We start from the raw sequence: 27,673 nt of genomic DNA, 5'->3' as shown, positions 1-27,673 counted from the left end.
TAATGGATGGTTTGCAGGGGAATAATCCATGTCTCCTTTTTTTTCCCTTTTCCTATTAAAAAATGAAAACCAGAAGAGCTACAGTGAAGCTAACTACACGTCAGCAACCCCTTCCGTTCTTCCTCCATCTGTACTGTAGTCCATGATAGGAAAATGCTAACTGTTAGCACTGCATATTTACAGACGTCTCCAGTTGTGGATCATGCTCATATTGGAACTCTGTAGCTTTTCTGTATGAGGAAAAAACAGTGCATTTAAAAGAAACTATTGTGGCCTGGGGTTAAGAAAAAGGCTCGAGACCTGTGGATGGATTCACAAAAGCTTCTTAGGAAAGAAATTCTTACACTATAATACTAAAGAAATTCCCCTCTTTGCACCAACTCTACCTTTGTCTTAGACTGTGAGAGTGTAGCCTATAGTTGCATTGCTAAAACTACCCCTGTTGGTTTGTTTAGGGGTCATATTAAATTTACATTTAAGGCATTTAGCTGACGCTCTTATCCAGAGCGACTTACAAGGTTACTGGTACTACAGAAGTGAACCAATGTAGTGTGTTAGGAGTCTTGCTCGAGGACTCCTCTTATTGGTGTAGCACAGCACAGTCATCCAGACCGTGAACCTAACCCCAGTCTCCCACATGGTGTGGTAGCTCACTGGCAGGTAGTGGGGTCATCTGTTGCGCCACACCAACCACCACCTATTAACCAATATGTAGATCCGCACAGGATTAATAGACCCTGGGGTTGTTTTTACAGCTCACTTTATATAAGGTAAAGGGCACCGGAAACAAAAATGCCTGACATGGGGTATTCGGATGAGACTAAAAACCACTGAGAAACTCCGGTATTACCCCACGGAGAGCTAATCCAGTCTGAAATAAAGCCTTAATTTAATTTAATTTCTCTCTGAATAACAAAAACGTTTAAATGTTGGAATTTTGCATCGTTTCAAATGCAGCATAAATGGCTTTGTTACCAAACCACACAAGAAAATACAGAGTGTCTAAGTGTTTAAGAACTTTCGTACGACTTTCTCGCTGTTTGTCTTGAAATTCTTTTGGGAATCTGGTCTCCGATTTGTCCACCTAAATGCTATTGGATGAACGCCTACGATGACGCTAGAGGATAACAACTGAGCTCTAGTATTGCAAAAGTCACTTAACTACCACAGTCGGTTGGTTTGTTTGGGGGTGTTCTGCTAAACGTTGCATTCTAAAGCCAGTTCAATGGGCAGTGGTGTCGGATCCCAGTAATAATCATATTTAGGCTTCTTCACCTATTCTTTGTATGTCGTAATACAGAGGATCTGGTATTCAGGGGGCAAACGTATGCATGGCAAAGCATCAGCTTTGGACGGTCTTGGTTTAACATGCTAAGCATGTTAAAACGCAGACTGAAGACCCACCTCTTCCGAGAGTACTTGGACGAATAGAGTACTATGGTCACCTTATTGTTTTGTGTTTAGTAATGTCTAAGCTTAGAGGTATCTTTTGAATTATTAGTCTATTCTAACTAGCTGAGGCTTTTCTTGGGTAAATAGCAAAGCACTTTGTAAGTCGCTAAGATAACGATAAGAGCATCTGCTAAATGCCATAAATGTAAATGTAAGCTGGATGTAATTTTTGAAACCTGATACCCAACCTAATATGGGCTTGAGAAGGATGGTATGTTCTTCAAAACGTTAGTAGTGTGGTTATTAAAATTAACAATTTTTAAAAAAAATCATCCCTTAATGATTTTGTTTGTTTGTCTTAGACTGTAAGAGATTTTAGAGAAATTTAGCCTAGAAATATTTCGTTTTCATAGGTTTAGTTAAATGTGTCCAATTCAACCAGATTAAAAGCGGACATTGCTCTTAAAGTACTGTTATTCTCCGCTGGCCACTCAATTCCTAAAATTTATGGACACTTAAGCCCTAATTGAACTGGATTAGTTTTACATGGGTGGTAGAGCAGTGTAATGTTACTACAGGACATCGTTCAAATATCTGACTGATTTGCACAGGATGTGGAAATGGGAGTGGCTACTCGATCTACCTCCACGCGACATGATGATTCGGCCTGGAGTCTCTAATACGGGCTTGACGATGATGCAACGGAATGACGGCACGCTTCCAGTCGATCTGGAAACGCTGGATATTTAACACTATGTGACAAGAATCATCTGCATCCATTAGGTCTTGGAAGCACTTTTTGTTTGGTAATTTCATCCCCAGACACTTCTGACAACTGACAGAATCAGAGTAGACGCTGACCATCCAAATCCTGCACCATCGCATCGCCGGTTTAAAAAGCAAACAGCTGTGTTCACAGCAGCTGTCATCATTCTAGTTCGCGCCATGTCATCTCCACTTGGATGTGACGGACATGGCAATGAACGAGGAGGGTGGTGGTGGCTACTCTGCATTGTGAGTACACAGATGAGAAATCCAGATTGAAGTGCGCATAGGAAAATGATGCGCTTTGAGACACCGACACCTCGAAATAGGGAGAAACGGCGTGCGAATTGTCAGGAGTCTCCCAGGTGAAGGCAGACAATCAAATGAAAGGAGACGGCGTCAAGGGGGCAGTAGCCCACCGTTCGTTCGTCTTCTCCCTCAGGCTTGAGCGGACACCAGTGGGCCACGGTTAATGAGCAACGCAGTAGTCCTACAAAATTATGATGGATGCTTATTCACCCCTAATTGGGTATTGAGCATCTCCAAGTCCCCGAGTGCCCTAAACTGGCAGCGAGCCACGCGCAGACTCTCCCAGCGGCTGCAGCAGCCATAGGAACGCACATGAAGGGGCGACAAGGGGAAGGGATTGGGGAAACGCGAGGGCAATGCAGGAAAAGAAAAGACAAGCAGGTAGCGCCTCATTGTGTGCAGCTGAGGATCTGCGAGAAAGGGAAAAGAGGAGAAAAAGCTTTGGGGGCGGGGGTTGGAAGGGAGGGGGCGGGGGGGTGGATGTGGGGGGCTGCGGTGCCAGATGGCCGTAAAGCCACTTGCTGTGCTTTCCCTCCCCGCCCCCCCAGGGTGACACAGAGGAAGTTTGAGGATAAGCTCAGATTGCCAGCCGCACGGCTGCTCGCGCAGACCTCCTCACTTTCGCTGCCCGCTTTTCTCTCAAAGCACCTCTTCAAGGGAGCGGGGAGGGGAAAGGCAATTTGTGGAACGAAATGAAAAGAAAGGAGAACGGTGGGGGGGGGGGGGGATTGGGGTGTTGGTGGACGTTGAGACCGGCGCGGCTCCAAATCGGACGACGTTGGGAAAATGTCACCGCGTCAAAAGAGAGAGAGAAGCGCTGTTCGGCGAAGTAGCTGTCAAATATCGTGGATGGGAAAGATAAACACAGAGAAATAAAGATGCACTACGGTAACCTTCAAAAGCTTAACCTTCACAAAGTGGAGTGGGTCGAGGTGTATCCATTTCGGCTGCTTCTCATAACACAATTACCTGACAATTGATTGGTTGTGCTTGGCTGGCAACCGCCCTCCCCCGGGCCCCGTGTGCCTGGGCTGTATCGGAACAATCGTTTTACTGATTTGTTTTTCTGACCTCTCTCCTTCAGAAGATACGTTCCATACAAAAGCTCAGGGCGCAACCCTTTCTTTCTCCTTCTCTCTCTCTTTTTTTGTTTTTTTTGAGGGATAGCGATAATTATGATGGTCGATGTTGCTATCGACCGCTAGCGAGCGCGCTGAGGAATATTGTGTTTCGTACTAGAAAATTAAAAAGATTGAGCGCATGCCATCACTTGACAATTATTCAATATGATGTGTTAATTATCCAAGAACAAAGCTGCCTTACCACCATGTCTCCAAAGGGGTGTGTATAGGTTATTATATACATATACATATATATATAAAAAATCTGAATTAAAAAAATTGCAGCAGACATGTTGGCACAAATCCTTGCATCAGGACTCCTCAATGACTGAGGCATAGGCTATTCCAGTGTTCTGGGCTTATGGCCATCAGTGGTTATCAGTGGGTATTAGCATCAGACTGCCATCAATGGAAAATGAGGAACGGATCTAATGAATCTAGTCTGAAATCTCCACGCTCTGACAAAATGCTACGTCATGCTGTTAGCTGTGCGCCTCTTGTAGCTGTGGGGGTAGTATCATATTTTTGGGCTTGTTGATGCTCAAGATTTCAATATTGGTAAATAAAATAAGTGGCATCATGGCTTTTCAAGTTTGGGCTCAGCAAATGACTACCCATGGGTCGGCAATGCGTTCCTCAACCCTCAACGCAGATATGCTTCAGCATATTCTTCGTTCCTGGAGGTCTTGTTTAAGTAGAGTGGTGGACGATTAAAGAGCTGGAAGGATTTACCTGTGTTTCACTCCTGTCGTCACAGCAGTTCTCGTTCCCATCAGGCTCCATCTGCTCCCGGCTCTCGGGCTTGCTGAGGTTGTTGCCCCCTGGCGTTGAGTGGCTCTCCTCGACCTCCAGACCTCTCATGGTTTCGCTCGTCTCCTTTACATTGACAGTATCAGACATCCTCATTAGTGAAGGCTACTTGGAGCGTCTACCAGGAGCTTGGGACCTGCGACGGAGGATGGAGATGAGCTTTCTTTACATTGGACTGCACATACTGAACTGTATGCAAATATGGATAATAATAAGATCAAATAATTCTAAAATGCTCAATATCTAAACATCTGGTGAATTTTAATCACTTTATAATTATTTTAGTCCCCAATAAATCTACCCCAACATCAGGGAGGGAGGTGGGGGGGGGGGGTGGCAAGCAAGAAAGCTAATTAGTTATCTGTCAATCTAAGAGTTCCATTAACACATTAGAACTGTGAGATTTCAGGCATGTGACACTCCAAATCCCACTGAGAGCCTTGGAGCGTTGACAGACCATCCAGATGGTCCAGGAAGCTACGAATGCATTTTGTCTTTCATCAGGCTTTTTAAGCCCTGTCTTTCCTTTCAAACCTACTTCTACTCCTGACTGCCGGTGCTATCCACACGAGACTCCTAATCCTGGCTTCCTCTGAATGACTCCATGCCTACTATACACACACACACACACACACACACACATCAGACAGACGTGTTTCTGTCTTTTACCCAAAGTTCTGCTGCCTGCTGGGCCTGTGGTGGTGATGGTGGTAGTAGTGGTAGTAGTGGTGGTGGTGCCGCCCCGGCGAGAAGGGTGAACCTCGCGTCCCTTTCAGTGGCGCTGTGGACCAGGTTGTGGCTTGTGTTGAGCGTGCTGGAAGCCCTGAGATAGAGGCCCATGTCCCTGTCACCAGCACTGGCTCCTGATAAGAACAGCGCTGGCCGCCGACAAGGCGCTCATGCCCTTCAGGAACCTGGAGACGACATTGCAACAAGGGGGGGGGGGGGAGATAAATAAATAAATGAATGAATAAATAAATAAATAAATAAATAAATAAAATTTCGGCAGAGTGCTGACGGCAAGCTCTCGTTCGGATTGGGTTGTTTTTTTTTCTTGCGCGGTTAAAACGGCATCTCCGAGTTTATAGGCAACAAGGGGCTCATTACACAGACAACCCTGCCAAGCGATGCCTTAGCAGCGCAAATTCTATATGGAGGCGATGCTTAATGGGGTATCACAGAAACGGCAACATCCTCGCCAATTTCTGAGACTATGATGACCACCCTCTGTGAGCGCAATCAACCGGAGGGAGACGCCGCGAAGACACAAAGCCATCTCGTCTCCGAGAACACAGAAGGCCAGCGGAGAGGCGGTGACGTGAGCGCTCTCCCAATTCCTTCATCATCCTCAGAGTCCTGCTGCAGCCCTGCAGCTCGCTTAAGTGGGCAAAAGCCACGGAAGACCTTCGGCTACGAGATAAATACGGGTGTCCAGCGATGGAGCGGTAGGATGGGTCAACAGAGCACCGTACAAATGACAGGCGGCATGGATCAGCCGAGCCCAGTCAGCGCTGCGCCGCACCAGGGTTCGGAAACAAGGTGGCCGGAGCTTTTCCTCACCTCTTTTTTTTTTTTTTTGCTTCTGCTGAGGCCAGAGATCAGGGGGACGTGTTTGGAATTGGAGGGCACAGCTAAGCAAACACTTGGCCAGGCTGAGCGCTGACAATGTAGCGCATTTATCACGCTAATGTAGCCGAGGCGGCCACTGCTGCATTATTTAAGCAGCTGATGGCCCTGCCTGATTGGGATTCATGAGATCTGGAGCCTGAGGGCGAGTGAGCGAGTGTGTGCTAGAGAGAGAGAGAGAGAGAGAGAGAGAGAGAGAGAGAGAGGGGAGGGGGGGGGGTTACTGTCATTGGAGGGGACAGGTGCAAAGGAGCACGGTCACCCACCCACATGCACCCACACAGACACACACATACGCGTCTCCATGCTAACCCTCGGAGGTGCAAGGTAGCTGTCAAACCCTCTGCTCTGCAGAGCTCTCTCTCTCTCTCTCTCTCTCTCTCTCTCTCTCAGGCCTGGGTACCAAAGATGGGAGTGACAGCTCGCTCGGCCCGGCGCATACTTCAAAAAGATGAATTCTGCACGGCGGGTCAGCGGGAAAAGCAGCCGCTGACGGCAGCCCGACAAGTCACTCTGCATATTTTTCTCGCTCCCCGGCTCACTAAACGCGCCACTCCAAGGCAATTTGGAGCCTAATGCGGGAAAGGCTCGAGAAGGGCTGCTCTGGCATTCGAGAGCGCGGGAGGTTTGCCGTTGCTCGCTCTCCACTCTTTACCGCCCTGTGCGCAGCTTTGCGCTGGACGACGCGCTCAGAAATGGCAAAATTGCCCAAGCCGGCCTGACCCCACGCTCCCAACACCCCCGCACTGGACTCGCTGGAGGCTGCGAGGGCAGATGGGGCCAGTGGGCTTGCAGGAACGGCCGCACGGCTACAGTACGCCGCAATGAGCCGTGGCGGAAAAAGGCCTGGTGACCTGAACTCCCGCTGGGCGGAGCGTGACCGCTCAAAATGCAGCACCTATTAAAGAAAGGAAAATCTGCAGTGATTTACATTTGCAGTCAATGAGCCGAATGCAATCAAACAGAATGAACAAAAATAGAAAATTAGAAAAGAATACATTTTATAAACTTAAAAAAATTAAATTAAATTATTAAATTCAATTGCCATTGAAAGCTGAGCCACTCGGCATCCAGGCTCTTTTCTTCCTTAAGGGGCTTCTCATCTCTTTCCAAGAAAAGGAAGCCGTATTCCGGGGTCTGGAAAGCAGCTGCAGAGCCGTGTCCACATTTAGAGCTAATTGGCCAGGGTGTGTGCCAGCCAAGAGCAAGACAGCAGCGGCTTTTGAAGCGGACTTGTAGCTGTTTAGTGTGTGTGTGTGTGTGTGTGTGTGTGTCACAGCCAACAGCTCTGGGAACTGCTGACGAGAGAAATTGGGGGCAAAAATGAATCCGGGAAGGAAAAGTGGGAAATTTGGAATTTGTGGAAGAGGGAAAGGAAGACATGCATGCAGGTCTGAGTGTTCAGGAGAGATGTAATCAATCACTGACAGACAGACTGACAGACAGAGGCCGTGTGCGCCCGGTTGCGCACTAATGTTGCTTCAACAGCCTGGAATTAATCTCTGGAGATACGAGCGCGATCGGCACTGGTGTCTGGGCGCTACGGCACGTGTATTGATTTTTGCCGGCGCAGACAAATTTGCACGGCCCGCCGCTTGTAAAGCGAGACGAGTGCCTAACTGCGTTCATTATACACCAGCGTTATTACTCCTGTCACTCTGGAGTGAGCTACGAATGAAGGAAACGAACGACCTGGCAGGCTGGCTGCAGATTGTCACAGCCGAGGCATTTAAGCTCACCTCTAATTTCTATTATACAGAAAAAAACATAGAAAAATACATAGAAATATACATAAATACACAAATGACCACTTATTTTCAGTTCCTGCTGTATATATAATAAATATATATATATAATAAATATATAAATATATATGTAAATAAATAAATAAAAGCCACAACTGTACGCACCCTCAGAGCAGGGTGCTCTGTCTCTACCGAGACTTTTACAGACATTCGTGCTCGCAAAGGTGGCAGCGGCGGCGACAGCAGCAGCAGCGGCCTTATTAATATAATCCCCGTCAGGGCTGCGGGACTTTTATTATTACTATTATTATTATTTCACAGCTAATTATAATGGGATGATTGGCAGTGGCTGCTATTGGGGAGGGAGACGGGTGCAATAAAAATGCAGGATGAACAAAATGAAAACGTCTACAGGGATCTAAAGAGGGAAACCTGCTTTGAGGAAAGCTCTGTCCGACATATTTCAGAGCATGCCTAATTAGTGGCCAATTAAAAAAACCAAAAACAATAACAAACATCAATCAAATCCATTTTAAAACAACACAGTTTATAGATTAGTATAGATTCTAGATTAGTACTAGTTTATGAACCTAAATCTCAGACTTTTAGTTGTGTTTTTAAGTGGAGGGCTGATGACCGGGTCAGCGCTATATTTCCTACAGCTCGGGTGAAATAGGGAGGAAACCATCGCTTGGATGCCGTTCTGAAGTAGAAGAAGAAGAAGCATCAGCAGCTTCTCACTGCTGCCGTCTGTGAGCCCCACCGCCATCTGTCCCCCGATTTACCAAAGCCAGCCACACACACACACGTTGGGTATGAGCTAGGTTAGATTAACAAATCACGAACAGCAAGTTCTGGACTCACTGAAACACTGAAGCACCACTTTGTGAGGGTCATATTATGTATTAAGTAGTCCTGGCCCTGCCAGTAAACCCTACTGGGAGATGTAATGGGACCATTTTCCAGAATACGAGCAAATGAGGCAACTGGATTAAGGAGGGATTGAGCACAGTTCACTAAAAGTACAATTTTATTATGAAAGAGAACCAAAAAAAAACCCAAACAAACCGTGAGAAGCGACGCAATTAGGGACGCCGCCACCCGTTACTTCAGAAAGTGATTCTGAGCAAGCCGCGAGATGATGTCCTGACCTCACCTGTGGTAGGGAGGGAAGTCGGAGAGCTGCCTTCCGCACCCGACTGACCTGCACGCTCTCTACGACAACCACCCGCTCAGCAACCCGGGGCGGCGTTGGGAGTCAACGTTCTCGGGAACACAAATAAAAACACATGTCTTACGGTAGCGTTGGAGCCTACCTCCGAGGATTTAGGGACTGGCGGAACGGCTCGATGAAGGCGCAAGGGAGCCATTCAGAGAACATCAAAAGACTCCCCGCGGTGTAGGGGGGGGAATGGAGCGCTTTTACCGCACTCTTTGAAAAACTGCCGGCGTGAGAGAACCAAGGCTTTTGAAAAGACAACAAACAGCGGGGAACGTCTGAAGGGCAGTGAGACAGAACCGCGTCCCGAGACAAGCATGAAGAATTCATCACACTTTCATCATCAACACTTTCAACAACTGAGGAAATGAACAATTGGGGAAACGCTGACCTTTCCGAACCTGCAGCAAATGTTAAAAGCACATGCTTTTGTGGACAAGATAAAAAAAAATAAAAAAAATAAAAATTCATACACACACACACACACACACACAAAGAACAACGAGAATTGGCGCACTCTGTACCGACATGTACCTGTATGCAGCGTCCATACACTCACCTGCCACATCGTAGCCTCCATTATTTCCATTGGTCAGAGGTTTAGTTTCCATAGTATCAGCGGCTGCATTGGCTGTGGTCGTTGCTGCGTCGAGCAATTCTCCCAAAAGCAGCCCCCCTTCGCTCGCTTGCTCTCTCTTGTACTTTCTGTCTCTCTCTCTCTCTCTCTCTCCCTTACTCACTCACTCTCTCTCTCTCTCTCTCTCTCTCGCTCTCTGCGGCGCTAGCTCCGTCTGTGCCTAAGTGCCAGAGCCCATGGCTGAGACTCTCGCCTCCGGAGCCTCGGAGACAGCGGCAAATCAACGGCTGGGCTGCGTGATGTCAGCGGCGTCCTCAGCCAGTCAGAGCACGCTGCTCGGCTCGCACCGCGTCACTGGCTAAATTGAGCTCTTCATTAGCGAAACAGCCCCAGCCCTGGGGCGTCAGGAAGAGCGGTGGGTGGTTTTACCTTCCCACACCCCCCACCACCCCTTTCCACACACCATCACTACCCCACCCCCCACCCCTCTCCTCAAAACCAACCATATCCTGACTTTTGGGGGTGTGCTTGTGATTGTATGTATGTGTGTGTGTGTGTGTGTGTGTGTGTGTGTTTATGAGAGGGAAAGTATAACGGGGGGTACACATGATCTCATAGCCCCCTTACACAGGGGTCGGGGGGGATGGAAGGGGTGTGCTCGGTGCGGGTGGGGGGGGCGCCGACTCATGTGAATCTTCATCTCCAGACACCAGAGACAGAGAGACAGAGGCAGGGCACTCTTGAGCTTTGCGTCTAATTCACTTCAAATCAATTAATTCGGAAAATCCTTTTAATCTGAACATTGATCGTCTAAAACGCCTTTTATGTCTAAATTGTCTTCTCTCAGCTGCAGGTCCCTTTGTGATCAAAATGGAGTTGACGCTGGAGAGGGACACAGCGGCTCAGAACACGAGACAAAAGCGAAGATTTCAAAGCAGAAAAATTTAATGAAAAAGGAAAAAACGAGGACGCTGGGAACATCACAGGCTCGGCATACGTTTGTCTGCGCGCTCGCGAGTTTGCAAAGCCTTCGGTTCAAGAAAATGATTCTAATAGATGGGGGATGCTTTAGAAAAAAATAAAAGAAATAAATAATAAATAAATGCACACACACACACACTCCACCAGAACTGCGCAGGAATCCTGACGCAAGCACCCCCCCCCCTCCTTGTGACTGTACCCCAGGCCTCGTGCTGATGATCCGAGGCATTAGACTTGCCCCTCTCTCGTCAGCGGCTCACGCTACTCCTATTCCGCCTGTAAACCAGCGCAACAACTCACCAGGAGGAAGAGGTTGGAGCCCCCCCCCCAACCCCTTCCTCCTTTGATCGCCATCGAGCGGCCTGCGTGTCGACGCAGGGGGTCAGCGGGGCAAGCGCATCAGCCGCTCCTAAGACAATTACGGGAGCCGTGCCGGCAAATGAAGGCACCTCCGCGGATGACATCCGCTCGCAATAAACCGCCTCGGAGATTTGACGTGGAGCCGCGGGGAGAGCGGCGCGTTCATTAAATTTGTTTACATTATTCTGAGACGCCGCGCAAAACCGAGGATGCGCAGAGATCACGTCTGGCAATAACACAGCCGCGGATTTTCCGGTAATAAGGAGATGATGAGAAAGTTCCGAGACTCACTTGAATGGCTGGGAAGGAGAGAGGGAGGGTGGGCTGGGCTGGGTTGGGTTTGGTTTTGGGCTGGGTTGTATTTGCCAAAAGCTTTTCATGCCATTTGTTAGTGCTGAATTAGTGCAGGCAGGCTTCAGCCTTAGACTAAACCCCACCTCTGATAAATACTGCACATCTCGCCCAAAAACATTTATCAATAAATAAAAAAAAATTGCAAGGGCTGCACAGCCTTAATAACGCGAATGTCCTGAACGCTCGCTGAAGGAAGTCGCACCGACAACCCGCCGCAACCCGAGGCTCCTGCCTTGGGACGGGACTGGGCCGGACCCCACGTTCCTCAGCGTTCGAAAAAAGTAACCAGCGGCAGTCAAACTGAGGCGGCTGTTGGCGAAAGCCCCTTAGGGGATTGTTACTTGAGGGCGGATGGTGCGAGCAGACTGACAGGCAGAGGTGTGAACGCTGCAAGAGCGGGGCACGAGGTGTCGATGGATCAGGGCGCACGGCCCGACAACTGTGGCACGACCTTCCTGAGAAAAGAAAACGATAAAAAATAAAAAGTGCGTTGACACTCTATTTGTCAGCATGTTATCACGGTTACGGCAAAAGTCTTGCAAGCGCCTTCAGGGCTGCTAGAAAGTGATGACGTGCTTTTAAACAGCAGTCCCGATGACTGCGGGACCCAAACCCACCGACAAAGAAAAGATAGTCATTCTATTCGACGCAGAAGACGCCCTCCGCGATCCACCGACAGCAAGAGGAACTCAGGGAACACAACTTCCCATTAATTGCCCTTGCCTGCCTCCCCAAAGGGAAATGATCCTCTCAGCTATTCAATTAGACAGAACATATGTCAACGATGGTCTGGCATGCACTAAATTATAATACTGTATTGATCATAAATCAGGGGAGGCCTCATCAAATAGATAATTATGGATGGCCCAGTTTCGAGGAGGCCAATGTACTGTGTATCCCTACGTCAAAATAATAAATGACAACATGCTGCATCCTCTATGAGGCAGCGGTTAATCAAGAAGAAGGAGAACAGCTGGCGGAGACAACGCCGCCGCATGCGGGACTGCGCCGTCCACCATGTTTAAACACGGTGTAATGGATCAGTGAATAAATCACAGCTCTAACAGGCTGGCAAACCGTGAGACTATAGGTGAAGGGCACACGTCCGGGCTGTGGATCAGAACCCTTACGCTTTATCAGCGATGCTGTACATGAATCTGGACGGCACTTTGGTTATTTGGGGTTCTAATTTCCTCAGTTCTGATTTTCAAGAAGCGTAAACATGACGTAAGGCTATACTCCGTCTTCACTACACCTACATTAGCTAAGGTACGGCTTTACTCGGTCCTAATTGCCATTACTGTACAAGCACACAGACTCTTCAGCGATTTTCTGAAGCGTCTGAAGCTGCATCAAAATGCTATATCTTAATATCGAGGATATTTAGTGTGCTTAAATAACTTATAATAAACTTACTGCCTGCTACATTACAAACAGTGTAATTAGTCTGGTTTAATTAGACACTGTTTAATATTGATCACCTTTTTGATAATAAGAAAAATAAAGGACCGGGTCTCCAGCTCCAGCGCACCAGCTAACTGACACCTGCGTCGGCCAACATCGCTTTAAGAAGGCTGAGGGGAGACAGCACGGACAATTGTGCTCTCTCTGACTCAGGCCGCCGATGGCAAAGCGGCATGGCTCGGAGAATCGTACTTGCGGCCATAGCAGCAGACTACGGAGTCCCCTGAACGGTAGTTTCTGCTGCTACTGATGCATTTCGTCTGTAATCACATGTAGCGTGATCAATATCGTCCGCATTAAAAAGCAGAATAATATTTTTGCCATATCCCACCCCAAATGATTCTACACAACCAAAAATGTGTGCACTACACGGCTAAAAGCTTGGCTTCATATCCATTTGTTACCTTCAGTTTGCCACAAACTACGCCACAGCCATCTGTAGAGAACTGACCTCTTGTTGATGGATGACCACACGGTTGAAAATCACAGACCTAAGCAAACAAAACAGGTAAGCTGGTAAGGTGAGATAATACATGATCAGTTCTTGACCCTTAGCTTTTTGGAGACGTGTCCGTACAGCTACTCCACAAACGTGCCCACATACTGGCGGCTGCCAGCCTGAGCTCCTTTTGCTTCTGCTGCTGCATTAGTGAATAAAAGTGGGGAAAGTTCACTCCTCTGGTTCCCCAGAGCTTCCAGAAGCTCCTCAAGGTTACATATTCAATATTACTGTATCTATTCAGACACAATTCTAGGTTAGCTTGGAGAGCCTTACCTTGAGTAGAGGTTGTGGCTAACTTAGAGATCTGAATGAACCATTAAAGCCTCTAAAACCTCTACAGAATGATTCTGCAGCACCAAATAGGATTGCACTGCTGTTGCATGGTGAAGAAATGGGGCTAACCTCTTGGGGATCCTTAGCATCTTCACTCCTCTTGTTACCTGTGCTCTGATCAGACGTCCAGAATTAACGGTACCTATGTATCATATTGTGGCACTGGTAGCTGCCACCAATACTGAGCCCTATTGGTATTAACTAGAAAAGTTGGTGCTGCTAAGACGTACCCGTACAGTGTGAACTATTGTGATCATTTTTGGGTATTGTGGTACACAACATGCTTTATGGGTATTTCAGGGATTTCATCAGTGCTTACAAATTATTGATCATTCGCACATTTCATTACAAAAAGTGCAATCAGTCCTATTCGATTGAATGGAGCGCAGAATATATAGAGTAAAAATCACGGTACAGTATTTAGATAGCGGTTTTTAACAGCTTTACGTCGTTGGTGTGTTTAATTTACAAGGCAAAATATTCTGATTACATTGTTATAATCTACGATATTAAGATAACATCGTTATTGTATTGTCATGACTGTTGTTATGGTAGATATCGTCAGTGCTTAAAGAGCTTAAACTGCACGTTTCTTTACTTTTTTGTTTATTTAATTAAAAGGAGGGCAGCATGTTTGGAGTAAAAATCACTGTACTCGGTATGGGGGAGTATTTGGATAGCAGTTTTTTTTTATTTATTTATGCTGTCGGTGCATTTTTTCTACATATTATGATAAATATCGTAAAAATGTCTTTAAATATCGGGATATACTTTCTTTTCATACCGCCCAGCTCAGCTAATGCAACGTCACTATGATCAATGTGGACATTTCATTTGGACATTTTTTGGGAATTTCCCCACTGCGGGACTAATAAAGGACCATCTTATCAATGACATTCAAAATAAGCTGGAAAGCTCTGAGCGAACTGCACTTGTAATAAGTGTACAAAATCAAAATCAAGGGGCACCTGGGACCACCAGCTCTACTCAACTCAACTCAACTCAACGGCCAGGTCTTGAAATAATTTATTCATATTTGAAAAAAATTCAAATTAAAAACTTTTGGGGTTTTTTTTTGGCCTCGGTTACCGTCAACTTCCAGGTAATAATCCTACTCTGGTCCTCCACAGCTGTACCTCTCTCTCCACTGCTAAGGCCGGGTGTGTGGGGGTGAGTGCAGAAGCAGGTGGAGGGGATTAAGAAGCTGCATCTCGCCTCCTAAAACCGCCATGACCTGTTAACCCACCGCTAAGAAAGAGGACTTGCTGTTTTTCAATATTAATCAGCCGCTAAGAAGGCGAAGAGCTGCGCCCATCCGATTCTGGGCCTTTCGGACAAATCCCCGCATCGGATTCCTCGCCTTCCGGACTGGGATAGCTCCCGAGGAACAAGGGGAGGGGCGAGGGGACGATAAGCGGCGTGGCCGCGTTCTCGATAGCAGCTTCGCTCTGAAAAATCATCAGCCACTTTTTCTCTGCTGAGCTGCAACAAAGAGAATCAAAGTGGCCCTGTCAGTCATGTCTCTCCAGCACTAAAGCTGCAGATTGGAGGGGAGGAGGGGAAGGGGAGGAAAGGAGGGGAGAAAAAAAATCTGTCAAATAATTATAGCTTGTCCTGCGATTTCACAGTACAGTTGTCTTTTTCTTTAGCAGCGAGAAGACGAGGGGGGGGGGGGGGGGTAGAAAAATGTCCGCACCCTGCATTCAGTCAGGAAACACCTGGCACAAAGCTTGGGAGACAACACTTCCAAGTGCTCGACCGATTCATTTACATAATAAAGAAAGCGTAATGCCAGTGCTTACTAATTAAGCCTCGCAATGCAATTTTTCTTCTTTGAGAAAGGGAGGGGGGCAAAAATGGGAAGTGGTATTGGGGGGGTTGGAGGGTGCAAGTGACAAATGCGTTTATTTACATTTTCCCCTAAGGATGTCCCGATTCCTACACAGACATTGGGAGAGAAAAAAAATCCTAATGAGGTCCCTTGGGGGAGAGAAAGAGAGGAGCCCTCTTCTTCACTCTGCGGTGAGGAACGTGACAGAGCTCCTGTGGACACTGTTCCATCCTCATTAGAGCAGGGGAAGGATACTGCTCTGCAGAGCCAGCTCTGGTTCAGGATGTGTCAGCGCACGGCGACACCGTTACTCTTCATCGTGACACACTCCTGCGGTGGCAAAGGACAGGCGGGTGCGAAGACAGGGGAGAAGGGGGGGGGGGGGGGGGGGGCGAAATTGCTGGCAATATGACTGGTTAATGCATTCCTCACTGCCGCAGGTCCTCTCGGAATCTGGGCTTGACTACCGGCTTGACTAGCTTCTGGCTCCTGGCTGTTAAATTCGGCCCGGGCGGGCACTGCTAAGTCTGAGCCTTTGTTAATGGTAAAGAAAAAAAAAAAAACGCGAGTGGTCAGCCGGGTCTAGCACGTAGAATCCATGTGGCGGTCAGCGGCGGTCAGCGGCGCATGCTTCTTCCTCTTCTTCTTCATTAGCTGTAAAGCTACGCCACGCGATTTCGCTCTCGAGTCCTTGTTCCAGACATGCATCTGAATTAGATGAGTCAGTTAGATAATCAAAGGGAGGAGGGAGATGACAACTGTGCGTGAGGACCAGCAGACGAGAGAGAGCGATTAAACGGCATGCGAACGGATATTTATTTATTTATTTATTTATTTTATTCCCCTCCCGTCCCAGGGAGCTGCGAACTCCCTTATTCCACTGACAATCTATTACCTAGCAAGAGATCTGAAGAGGCCTGAACAGCCAGCTTAATGCTAATCGCCCTGTTTTTGTTTGGCAGAATGCACAGAGCATTGGTAATTATGCAATTACAGTGAGCGAGAAAGTCGGCGTTAGATACAAGGCAGTTAAGCGGCGGAATCAATGGCGAGCCATACGTTGCCGACTTTGAGGGAGCTGGAACGAACGATCGGGCCGAGAATCAGCACTGCGAGGTCTACCAAATGACCAAGCGTCTCTCGGGCAGCGGTGCAGCGTGGCTGCCTCTCAGCGGAGGCTGGAGGAGAGCAGCTCAGCAACTCGGAAGTTCATTAGGCGAATCGTCCGTAGTCTATAGCTGCCTTCACTGAGCCTTCTCTTGCCTCTCACCTGGCCTGGAAAATAAACAAGCAGCTCAGCCTCCCAGGATTACGCAAACCAACCAACACACAGCGGACGAACAAACGAAGGAAGGAAGGAGGCGACAGGTCACAGCTCATCATTAGGAACCCGAGACGGCACACTCCACACTGAGACGGATACTTTAGACTTTAGTCTAATAACCTACCCACCTCCCATCTTATCGCCCCTTCTGCGTGTGGGTTGCGGCGGGACGGGGAGAACAGGAGAGGAATAGAGGGAGATGGAGAGAGCTTAACATGTATATAAAAACAGTTGATCTTTCCTTGCAAAGACATGAGGAGATCACCATCTCTACTTGAGGGGGAAAGCGTTTAGGCGAATTACTGAACCGCTGGCTTTTCTTCACCTCAATATGCAAATCTCTGCAGAGAGACAGACAGACAGACACAGAGAGAGAGAGAGAGAGAGACAGACAGACAGACAGACAGAGAGAGAGAGAGATGGTGAAAGTCTGTCAAGACTAGAACGAAAAGGCAAGGGGGGGTCACTATGATCGCTTGAGAGAGAGAGAGAGAGAGAGAGCGACGGAGAGAGACAGACAATCAGAGAGCAAGCAAGAGAGAGACCGAGAGAGAGACAGACCGAGAGAGAGACAGAGAGAGAGAGAGAGATACAGAGAGAGAGAGAGATGGTGAATGTCTGTCAAGACTAGAACGAAAAAGGCGAGGGGGGGTCAGTATGATCACTTGAGAGAGAGAGAGAGAGACAGACCTACAAGACAGACAGAGAGAGACAGACAGAGAGCGAGAGAGACAGACCGAGAGAGAGACAGACCGAGAGAGAGAGAGAGACAGACATACAGACAGAGACAGACAGAGAGCAAGAGAGAGAAACAGACATACAGAGAGCAAGCAAGAGAGACAGAGAGATGGTGAAAGTCTGTCAAGACTAGAATGGAAAAGGCAGGGGGGGGGTCAGTATGATCGTGAGAGAGAGAGAGAGAGAGAGAGAGAGAGAGAGAGAGAGAGAGAGCTCTCACGCAATTAAAAAAGAAAGACTGGAGATCGCATGGTCTGCAAAACCAGTATCTGCAAGGCAGGCTCAGAGGAGCCGGATCTGTGTCAGGGTGAGATCTCTCTGCAACTGGGGCGCTCGCCGCCACGCACTGTGTAACATATGCAAATGAAGGGCGGGCACTTCTACTTTGGGGAGTGTGGGAAATGGATGGGAGATGCTGCCAGTGGTATTCTAATTAGGTCAGCCCTCGTCCTCGGCTTCGACCTCTACCTTGATTTGACAGAATCTGGCGGACCCCCTGCCTGGTTGGCGAGCTACAGGAGGAGGGGCCACACAAGCGGAACCTGGCAAGACCTGGATGGGGTTTCGTTTACGAGGGGTCTTGACTCTTGAGGGGTTCTGCAAGTTTTGGTGTTGGTGTCTTGATCTTCATCAAGGAACATCATCAGGCTGAGTGCTCGAACCAGGGGAGATTGCTTCCCCTCGCAAACCTCGGCGGCGAAGCTGTAGCGCTGGAGAAATCTGATTGGCGACGTGACCCCGTTCGGGTGAGTGATGGCTCTGGACGGCGTGAGCGTTCCGAAGATGTGAAAGACTGATGGGGGATGAGCCGGTAATGATTTTAAACCTGCGGTACGGTCAGAGCATCGGTGGACGGATAAAGCCACCTACCGTGTCAAAAGAAGAGCTTGACAAATTTCAGGTGTCAGATATTTCGTAGAGATGGGGGAAGGAGTCACTCTAATGGATGGCAGAGAGAAAAGGTTGGGGAAAATCTAAGGATACAGGGCCTCCGGCTCATAGAAAGCACTGTCGCATTTCCTCAGCAGCGGAATATAGGATACAAGAAGGGGAAAATGGAAATGACAAAAGGTTGCTTTCTGAGATATCATACCTTCAGACCTTGAAGGACCGGAAAGTTTCTTTTTCCATGAGCCTCAATGAAAAAAAAAAAATAATAAATAAATAAAAAACAGTATATACGATTGGCAAGAAAGCCAAGAGAATCAAGCTGAAGGTGCCAACAGTGCAACCTTGGTCGTGGCACATCCACAGCTCAGCACTTACAGCACTAGCATAATTACAAGAGCCATCGCTGTACCACCCTGTTTATACCAAGAGGCGGCTCAAGACTAAAATTAGCCCGAAAACAGGTGGCGTGGTGTTTTAACAAAAGGCCTCCTGGGGCTTGTTACTCTCAGGTGAGTGCCTCCTAAGGGGTGATGTACACCTACATTTGCTCACTCTTCACCAGAGCTCATACATCACCCCGGCTCTATTAATATTCCCCCCCCTGACAGATACAGGCCAGAGAAAAGAGAAGATTGCAGAACTATATTGCAGATAAGATCGGTTATAATGCCATTAGATGGCTTGACAGACCTGGCAAGGAGGAAACTTCAGAGAAGGAGGCACAGCGGTGTGGCCAGATAAGTTGTTCTTGTCCTCCTCCACATTTTCTATTCCTCCGAGTAAGATAATGGCATTTTCTGCTGGAATGGTGCGACTGTGCTGAGGCCGCACACATGGCTGTTTAGTCCTGCTTCATTTGCAACCAGGAGGAGAAGAAGGAGGATGAGGAGGATGAGGACGACTGCACTTGTTTTAACACCTCGCGTTGGTAAAGTGCTCCGCAAATTGGCTTAAAGCCCTGGAGTAGATGGGTGTCGCAATGCATTAGACTACGGTGCCTTTGCGCAGGATGCAAAAGGCAGTAATATAGAAGTCTGGCTACACAGACTCATGTTGCCATTAAGGGGACTTGACAGCAACAGCACCTCAGTAGCTTAGAGCTATCAAAGAGGCCCTTATCCTAAACAAGCAACAGTGAAAACTGGATTTTCCTTAAGGTAATCCAGAGTTACAAAGACGTGGTCATGTGTGGATATAGGCCAGCGGTGGCTCAGCGGTTAGAGCTCCGGGCTATTGATGAGTGATGGTGTGGCGGGGCTATTGATGGTGGTTGGTGTGGCGCAACAGATAACACCCCTACCTGCCAGTGAGCTACCAAATCATGTGGGAGACTGGGGTTCGATTCCCGGTCTGGGTGGCTATGCTGCGCTACACCAATAAGAGTCCTTGGGCAAGACTCCGAACACTACATTGGCCCTCCTCTGTAATACATATACCTTGTAAGTCACTCTGGACAAGAGCGTCTGCTAAATACCGTAAATGTAAATGTAAATGAGAGGGCTCCTGAGCTCTTGAGCAAGGCATCTAATAGCACCATGATGTGTACATTATAATGGTTTACGAATGAGGACTAGACTAGTCCAGGTTTTACAAAAGAGGCAGGAAAGCAAAATTAGGCCACCCCTAGTATCAAGGGTTGGACTGGGCAATATAGCAGCATTTTCCATCACAATGCGTCTTCTCTGTAGGTCATTGGTACTGCATGTTTCAAAGAAAGTGTGTCCAAGTGGCTCAGTGGTCTAATGGGACCACTGGGACCCCCTCACTCACTCTTAAAGCAAAGTTGGTCGGCACAGGCACCGGTTAGCTGGTGCAGTGGAGCTGGGGACCAATCGCTTTCTTTAGAGCGTGTCGGCTGCCTGGCCGCAGTTCAAATAAAGAGGCGGTGGCTGGCTTTGGATGTATAGAAGGAGAGAGCATGGCCATTGCTATGAACTATTGCTATTGCCCTTCTTGCTACGAGAATCTCTACTCTGCATACATTTCTACTGAAACTGCTGAAATCAGAGTGATCTAACGCGGCCGAGGTTCCCAAGGTTGAATCCCGAGCCATGCCTCTTTGCCATCTGCAGCCGGAGTCTGAAAGAGCACAATCGGCCGTGCTTCCTCCCCTCATTACTCCTAAACGGTTGTCGTCGGCCAGCACAGGCATCTGTTACCTGGTGAAGCAGAGCTGGGGGGCTGCCCGGCGATGCCACATTGGCGACAGTTACATTTACATTTACATTTACGGCATTTAGCAGACGCTCTTATCCAGAGCGACTTACAAAGTGCTTTGCTATTTACCCAAGAAAACCTTCGCTAGTTAGAATAGGCTAATAATTCAAAAGATACCTCTAAGCTTAGACATTACTAAACACAATACAATAAGGCGACCATAGAACTATTCGTCCAAGTACTCTCGGAAGAGGTGGGTCTTCAGTCTGCGTTTGAAGACAACGAGTGACTCGGCCGTTCGGACATCCAGGGGCCATCCTGGCACCACTTTGGACAGAAAAAAGCCTGGACGCTTGTCTTCCACAGTTTGACGAACGGGTGGGATCTAGCTTTTGTTTTAGGGGGAGAACCTCGAGCCTCAAAATGACCCTCATCAAGTGATGGAGTGGGATGACGAGTAAGGGCGATCTGGACTGTGTGGGGACATGGGTGGAGAGGAATCATCCCAACATTATTATCCACTCTGCGGTCATCATAGAAAAAGAGGGCCTACAAACAAGTGACGGGCCGAAAGAAACACAATGAATGAAGGTTTAACAGGAATCAAGTCGTATGTTTACAGATCAACACACCTAATATCTGACTGTTTGACTGACTGACTGACTGACTGTGGCCAGGTTGAATAAAGCGTATGTGTGTGTGTGTTGATCTGTAAACATCCGGAGAATTCGACCCTTCCTCTCTAGAGAGGTCACCCAGGTGCTTGTTCAGTCTCTCGTCACTTCCAGACTTGACTACTGCAACTCTCTTCTGGCTGGTCTCCCTCTGCGCACCATCAGGCCCCTGCAACTCATCCAGAACGCAGCGGCACGGGTCGTCTTCAATGTCCCTAAATTCAGCCCTGTCTCTCCACTGCTGCGTTCTCTCCACTGGCTTCCTGTAGCTGCTCCCTGCATCAGATTCAAAACCCTGACTCTGGCCTACAAAGCCAAGAACGGACCAGCCATCCCCTCCGTATCTGATGGCAATGGTCAAAAGCCGATCCGCACCAAGAGCCCTTCGAGCTTCAAGTACGGCTCGGCTCGACCCGCCATACCTCAAAATCCACGGAAGACAAGCGTCCAGGCTTTTTTCTGTCCTGGCACCAAAGTGGTGGAACGAGCTGCCCCTGGGTGTCCGAACGGCCGAGTCGCTCGCTGTCTTCAAACGCAGACTGAAGACCCACCTCTTCAGAGAGTACTTGGACGAATAGCAGAGTTCTATGGTCGCCTTATTGTATTGTGTTTAGTAGTATCTAAGCTTAGAGGTATCTTTTGAATTATTAGTCTATTCTAACTAGCTGAGGCTTTTCTTGGGTAAATAGCAAAGCACTTTGTAAGTCGCTCTGGATAAGAGCGTCTGCTAAATGCCATAAATGTAAATGTAAATGTGTGTGGTGGCTGTAGTAAATATAGACTTGTCATATTTCTGGGTTGTTTACAAGACCAAACTAAGGCTCAACTGAACGCACACACACATACACACACACAAATAATAATACAGGGTCATTTTAAGCCTCATTACAGCTGGAATAACCAACTTTAATACTTACAGCATCCGATTTTGTGATGACTTGGTGACTTCTCTCTCACAAATCACTGCCTCATCAGTACTTGCCTCCTTTCTGAGCATTTGTAGCCAAATGACTGGATGAAACTCAACATATATAAACATATATAAACACTGTGATTCAAATAAGACAGCTTATTAAAGACTCTGCGTTTATTAAATGTGTAAAAGATTAAAAATGCTGCCTCTCATTTTACCCGCAGGCTGGAGAGCCCTGAGACTTGGTAAACATTGGCTAGCTAGCTAGCAGAGAGCTGGGACGTGTGCAGGCCCTCAAAACACACCGAAATCACCAAACTAAGCCGAAAACGAAGGACTAATGTGACATTTATTAGACGCACACATTCCCACCATCTAATGTATTCGGTTACAAGTGCAGAAATGAGGGATTTTAGGCATATTTTAGCCGTAGCTGCAGCTGCGGCCTGTGTGTAGGTGAGCTAGCTAGCGCTAGCGCTAGTGCTAGCTAGCTAGCTCAGCAGTGAGCAGCCGGTTGATTGAGCTAACCGGTGCCTAGGAGTGCTTTCACACTCCTGTCCAGCTATTTAAACGTCTCAAACGTACACAGTTATACCAATAAATCTATTCATTTCACAAAAGCAGCCCTTATCCAGCTGTGTCTGCTGGAGAGAGTGTGTATTAACCGGGCCTTAGCTAGCTAGCGCTGGCTGGCTGGCTGGCTGGCGGGCGGGCTGGTTGGTTAGCTAGCTCGTTAGCTTAGCATAAGCGCCCTACATCCTACAGCAGCGGCCGGTCCGGTAGCGCAGCCGCGCAGCCCCGCAGCCCCGCAGCCCCGCAGACCGACTCTCCCCCTCTCTCCACGGTCGAGAAAATCCTCCAGAAAACACCAAACCAGGACGTTTTCTTACCGGTTCTGTTAAATCCGACTCTGTTCTTCCGTTTGTCGTTTGGAACCACGGCAGCCCGTGTTCATTGGTGTAGCTGGAGTGGGTAACCTTAGGGCGGAGGCGGAGGGAGCGCAGCCCGGAGAGAGGTGCTCACTCAGCGGGAACCCAACGAGCGGAGCGCCGGGAACAGCACTGAACCGTCCAGGGCGGATCAGTGTAGGTCGCCTGGTGGATGAGGATGAGGATGAGGAGGAGGGGGGGTAAAAACATCAGCGTTACAGGCTGGGGAGGTACAGAGGGACAGGGTGGCTGGGGTTGAGTCGATTTATTAATAATTCATAGTAAATGTTTTAATATGTTTGTATTTATTAGAGCGATTTACATTAGCAGTATTTAAGAGCACATGGACATCCTTCACTTTCATTAAAGTACTAATTTCTCTGCTGAACATAAAAAAAATATATTATTTTTTGGTAATCATAAAAATAGTTGAAGTTTAAATATTAAAGTATTATTTAAGCATCAAAAGTTAAAGTAAAAACGGTAGGACTTCCTGTAATGTATTATTTAGTTTTTTTTTATTATTATTAATATATAATTACTTCAGTACTACGCTGCGCGCTAACACTGCAAAATATGCTGAAACTGCCGTAATTCAGTTTTTGTGATGTCACAAAAACTAATTTAACTAGTAGCTTAGCTCCGCCCCAGCTCCACACTAGCCCCTCCCACTCCAACTGAAGCTATAAGGAGTGGTGTTTCACACCAAGAGCTACCCCATGAAGTCGGACACAGACATTTTCAAACTGCCGAATTGTGACGTAAACACGATTTCCGACGTGGCCGACAAGTAAACAAGTTAGCCAGTGGTAGAATATCAAATGTAATCAACAATGTACAGTTTGTTTGGTAATTTATTGTTTTGAAACATCTACAATCAACGCATATGTTATTCTGCACAATTTGTTACATTCCTAATTAAAAAAATAAAAATACATAAAAAGCTTAATGCCTCTGTGATTTTTTTTTTTATTTCCCACACAAATCACATGAACATGTTTGTCGAAATGAATAAACGAATAAAAGATACTAAGCTGACATTGCTAACAAACACTGGACCTAAATGGTCACCAATCATATCTTGGTTCCAAAATCCTCATTTATTTTCTCTAACGTTGGAAACATCGGAATTTCCGATGCGACACACAATGGCCAAGTTGTGACGTAAACGCCATTTCCGACATGGCCAACAAGTTAACAAGGTAACAAGGGGTAAGAGATCAAATAATAATGCACGGTTTCTTCAGTAGTTCATCGTTTTGAAACATCTACAATCAATGCATACGTTATTCTGCATAATTTGTTACATTTTTTATTAAAAATAATAAAAAAACACCATTATGCTGCCTTCAAGCCCACGTCAGACGTGATTTCTATTCACGTGGTTTTGGTTGGAAATAACATGATTTTTTTCTTTACTTCTGTTTCCAACAGAGAGCAAGTGTATTTACAAATACTGCAAAGTAAGAGCTTTAGGAGAGCGATATTATTATCCAGTAAGGATTATCAGTGGCATGTAGGCTGCAGTGTTTATGTTGCTCAATAACCAACAGATTAATTTTTGAGAATCGAAAAAATTGTTAGCATCTTTTATTGACACGTCCCAACTCGGAAAAACTGGGGCTCATCGAATATCAGAGTTTCCCACTTTGAAATACGAGGTGGCGCTCATGTGCACTTATCTCATAAATATGATATTTCTGACATGAAATATGGTATTAGCATTGACTGCTTTTTGGAATGAGGCCCAATAAAGGGGCAGCCAATCAGACCAGAGCTCAGTTACATATAAAGGAACAGTTTGACCAAATAAATAAATAAATAGATGAGATGAGATCTGAGTATGCATACATCATTTCCAGTTACTTTTTTTTATTTATTTAAATTTTATGTGAATTTATGAGTCTTTTTTCTAGTCTATGTTTGAATATGGCTTTCAAAAAGCTTAAAAAAAACAAAAGTAATGGAAAGTAATCATATTACATTACTTTAATATAGTTAGGCCTGTTACAATAATTATAAAAAAAAACACTTTTGGACAATAAATTGTCTCAGAGATACTGATAATATTGTTAATTAATGATAAATTATGTCAGTAATTAACAAATAAATTCACTAATGAACATTAGTTAGTAATGTTATTTATCTCTAAGACAATTTATGATAGATGTAATCAATTGTTAACTTATGATAAATGATATTAATAAATAATAACACTATACAATTACCTTATTATATAAAATTATTAGAAAGTCATGCTACTGATTTAATGGTAATATAATACTCCATAATAATACAGTTACACCCTTTTAAAGATCAGTGATGGTTTTTAATTATTAAGAATATTCAGATGTTGAAATTGGAACAAAATTAAAAACAATTCAAAATAAAACATAAATAAGATTTTAAAAAACACTGTTTGTAAACAAAGTCGACACACCCGTCCGTTCACGTTAAAGGCCACTCCTTGCTCATTTGGCTTAATGCCTAAATGTTCCCACGCCAGCGCTGTAGAATCCAGCTTTGAAACCAAGTCCATTTGGACTCAGTCTTCCAAACCAGGCTGGAATTGTGCGCTCTTTGAGGGGGGGGAAGCAGCTATTAGCGGACAGGCTTACAACATATTACAATTAGAGATGCTCCGATCCAATATTAGGATCAGATATCGATCCCGATATTAACAAAATTAGCTGGATCAGGTATCGGATAATTAGGCCGATCTATGGAACCGATCCTTTCATTTTATTTGGTTGGTGTGAGACTGAACTAAATGTTTACATGTTTGCAGTTTTTGATTACTGCTTATATGTTTGACCAAGTTACTTATTTATTCTCAGGTTCAGCTGCTAGATTTTATGTTGAATTATTACTAAATATTTAAAAATAAGATTGATTACTGTTTGTGAGTTTGACAAAGTGAAGCTATTTATTTTCAGTTTGGGCAGAAACGTTTAATGTATTTTAATATATTTTAAGAAGTTTGACTCCTTTTTTATTTTGAATTTGAATGCTGTGTCATGGTCCTGCACCACTGTTTATTTTAGTGACAAATAAATGGCATTTTAGTACATTTATATCTGTGTGTTAATTTATTATATTCTGTTTTACAAAGTTAGTAAAGTAATGTTTAAGTCAATCCTGATGCCTTAAGTCTGTCCCACATGGTGAGGTATACAGTTTATTAATTCAGCAATGGTATCTGATCTGTATGGGGTATCGACCGATATGCAAAGTTTATGTATCTGTATCGGAACAGAAAAAGCCGAATCGGTGCATCCCTAATTACAACATATGATGATGCACAGTGAATTTCAGTACGGTGTTTTTGCAGCCATGCATGAAGTCAAGTCTGCGATATGTTACTCGGAGGTGCCGTTATTGATGGCTGGTTCAGCCTGACCGGCTAAAACCAACGTTTCTGCTAATATATATATATATAACACAATGAGCACTACTGAGGTCAGCAAAAACTGTTGAGGTCATGTCCATGTTGTCGCTGTCGAAAGGAAAAAGCTTGTATCTTACTTTAGCAACTTTATAGGAGGAGGAAAAAACTTTCTTTACTTTCAATGGAAGTCAATGTAAAAAGATTTTATTCCAAGTCAGTTTAGAGCATTTCTATTGGTCCATTCATCCAGAATTATTTACACGGTGCACAGAGCAGTTACAGGGTTGGAGATCCATGGTTAGCACTGGACAGCAGCGATACATTGTAGCGTCCCGTGGATTACCTTACAGAACCATTTTTAAAGAGGTAATTAGTAACAGAGTACATTATTAAAGGTACCCTCCCAACCCTGCAAATAGGTAGGCCCCGAGGTGTGACCTGTGAACTGACCCTAGCAACATCAAAATCCTATAGGCCCGAATACATAAATGAACCAGAACATCCGTCCGATTCTGGCAATTTAACCATGTATTCAATTTAACCATTCCACTGAGATCACATCCTATCCTAAAAAACTTCATATAGCAAGAGATATCTCGAGATATGATGTTCACACCCATACTGTATCACTGTACTCGCACTTCGGATGAGCTTCTGAAGGCGTATGTGTCTTTAAGGCTCACTGACGGGCCGTCAGATCTAATTTTCTTCAACATCTGAAACGTATCTGATGTTTTCCTTTGTCCAAACAGGAGAAAAAAAATAAATTATATGTTTGCGTCCCTATTCGAACAAATACGGATGCATTACCACGCATGACTGTATGCCTAGAACGTGTCTATAGACTCAGATCTGACAGGACAAACAAGGCTCTTTTCAGCAGAATAGTCTGACGTCTAAATCTAGCCTGTTTGTGTCACGGTCCTGCTATGGTATGTATGTAAATTAGGCTACATGGTTGGATTCAGTTCAGTCCAGTTATGTCTGTGTGGCATGTTTACAACAGACTCGGTCCCAAAGCAGAGTTTGAGAAATCCAGATCCGGACTCCTAATGAGCATTGCAGAGGCAAACACTGTCAGGAAAAAACTCTGTAAGACATTAGCCATTCTAGGAGTGTCTGCAGTCATGTGAAAAGCAAAGTACATCCTTTTTAAAGTTGATGGTGTATGTATCAGACGGGGATGGGGGGGGGGCTTTAAAAATATGTAACTGTAACATAATCACTTATCAAAGAATCACTATATTAAAGTACGTAATTTTATTACTTT

At 46.0% G+C, this 27,673-nt stretch overlaps 1 protein-coding gene across 8 annotated transcripts in view; it reads right to left on the bottom strand.

The window, feature by feature from the left end:
• LOC140561377 (R3H domain-containing protein 1-like) overlaps nucleotides 1-9,826 on the bottom strand; it is a 40,844-nt gene extending 31,018 nt beyond the window's left edge. For 7 of the 8 annotated variants that reach the window (XM_072686546.1, XM_072686547.1, XM_072686550.1 and 4 more), the window contains exons 1-2: nucleotides 5,067-5,156; nucleotides 4,320-4,533 (exon numbers count right to left, since the gene is read on the bottom strand). In XM_072686546.1, coding sequence (XP_072542647.1) covers nucleotides 4,320-4,493 — 174 coding nt within the window. In that variant the 5' untranslated portion in view covers nucleotides 4,494-4,533; nucleotides 5,067-5,156. Of the gene's footprint in view, nucleotides 1-4,319; nucleotides 4,534-5,066; nucleotides 5,312-9,546 lie in introns of those variants that run through there. The other variant, XM_072686553.1, reaches the window with a different exon arrangement.
• Between the last annotated feature and the right edge of the window lie 17,847 nt (nucleotides 9,827-27,673).

This window comes from Salminus brasiliensis, chromosome 8 (genome assembly GCF_030463535.1).
Source record: "Salminus brasiliensis chromosome 8, fSalBra1.hap2, whole genome shotgun sequence".
In the NCBI taxonomy this organism is placed as follows: Eukaryota; Metazoa; Chordata; class Actinopteri; order Characiformes; family Bryconidae; genus Salminus; species Salminus brasiliensis.
Note: the sequence above shows the minus strand (reverse complement) of the source record. Positions and strands in the feature narration are given on the sequence as shown.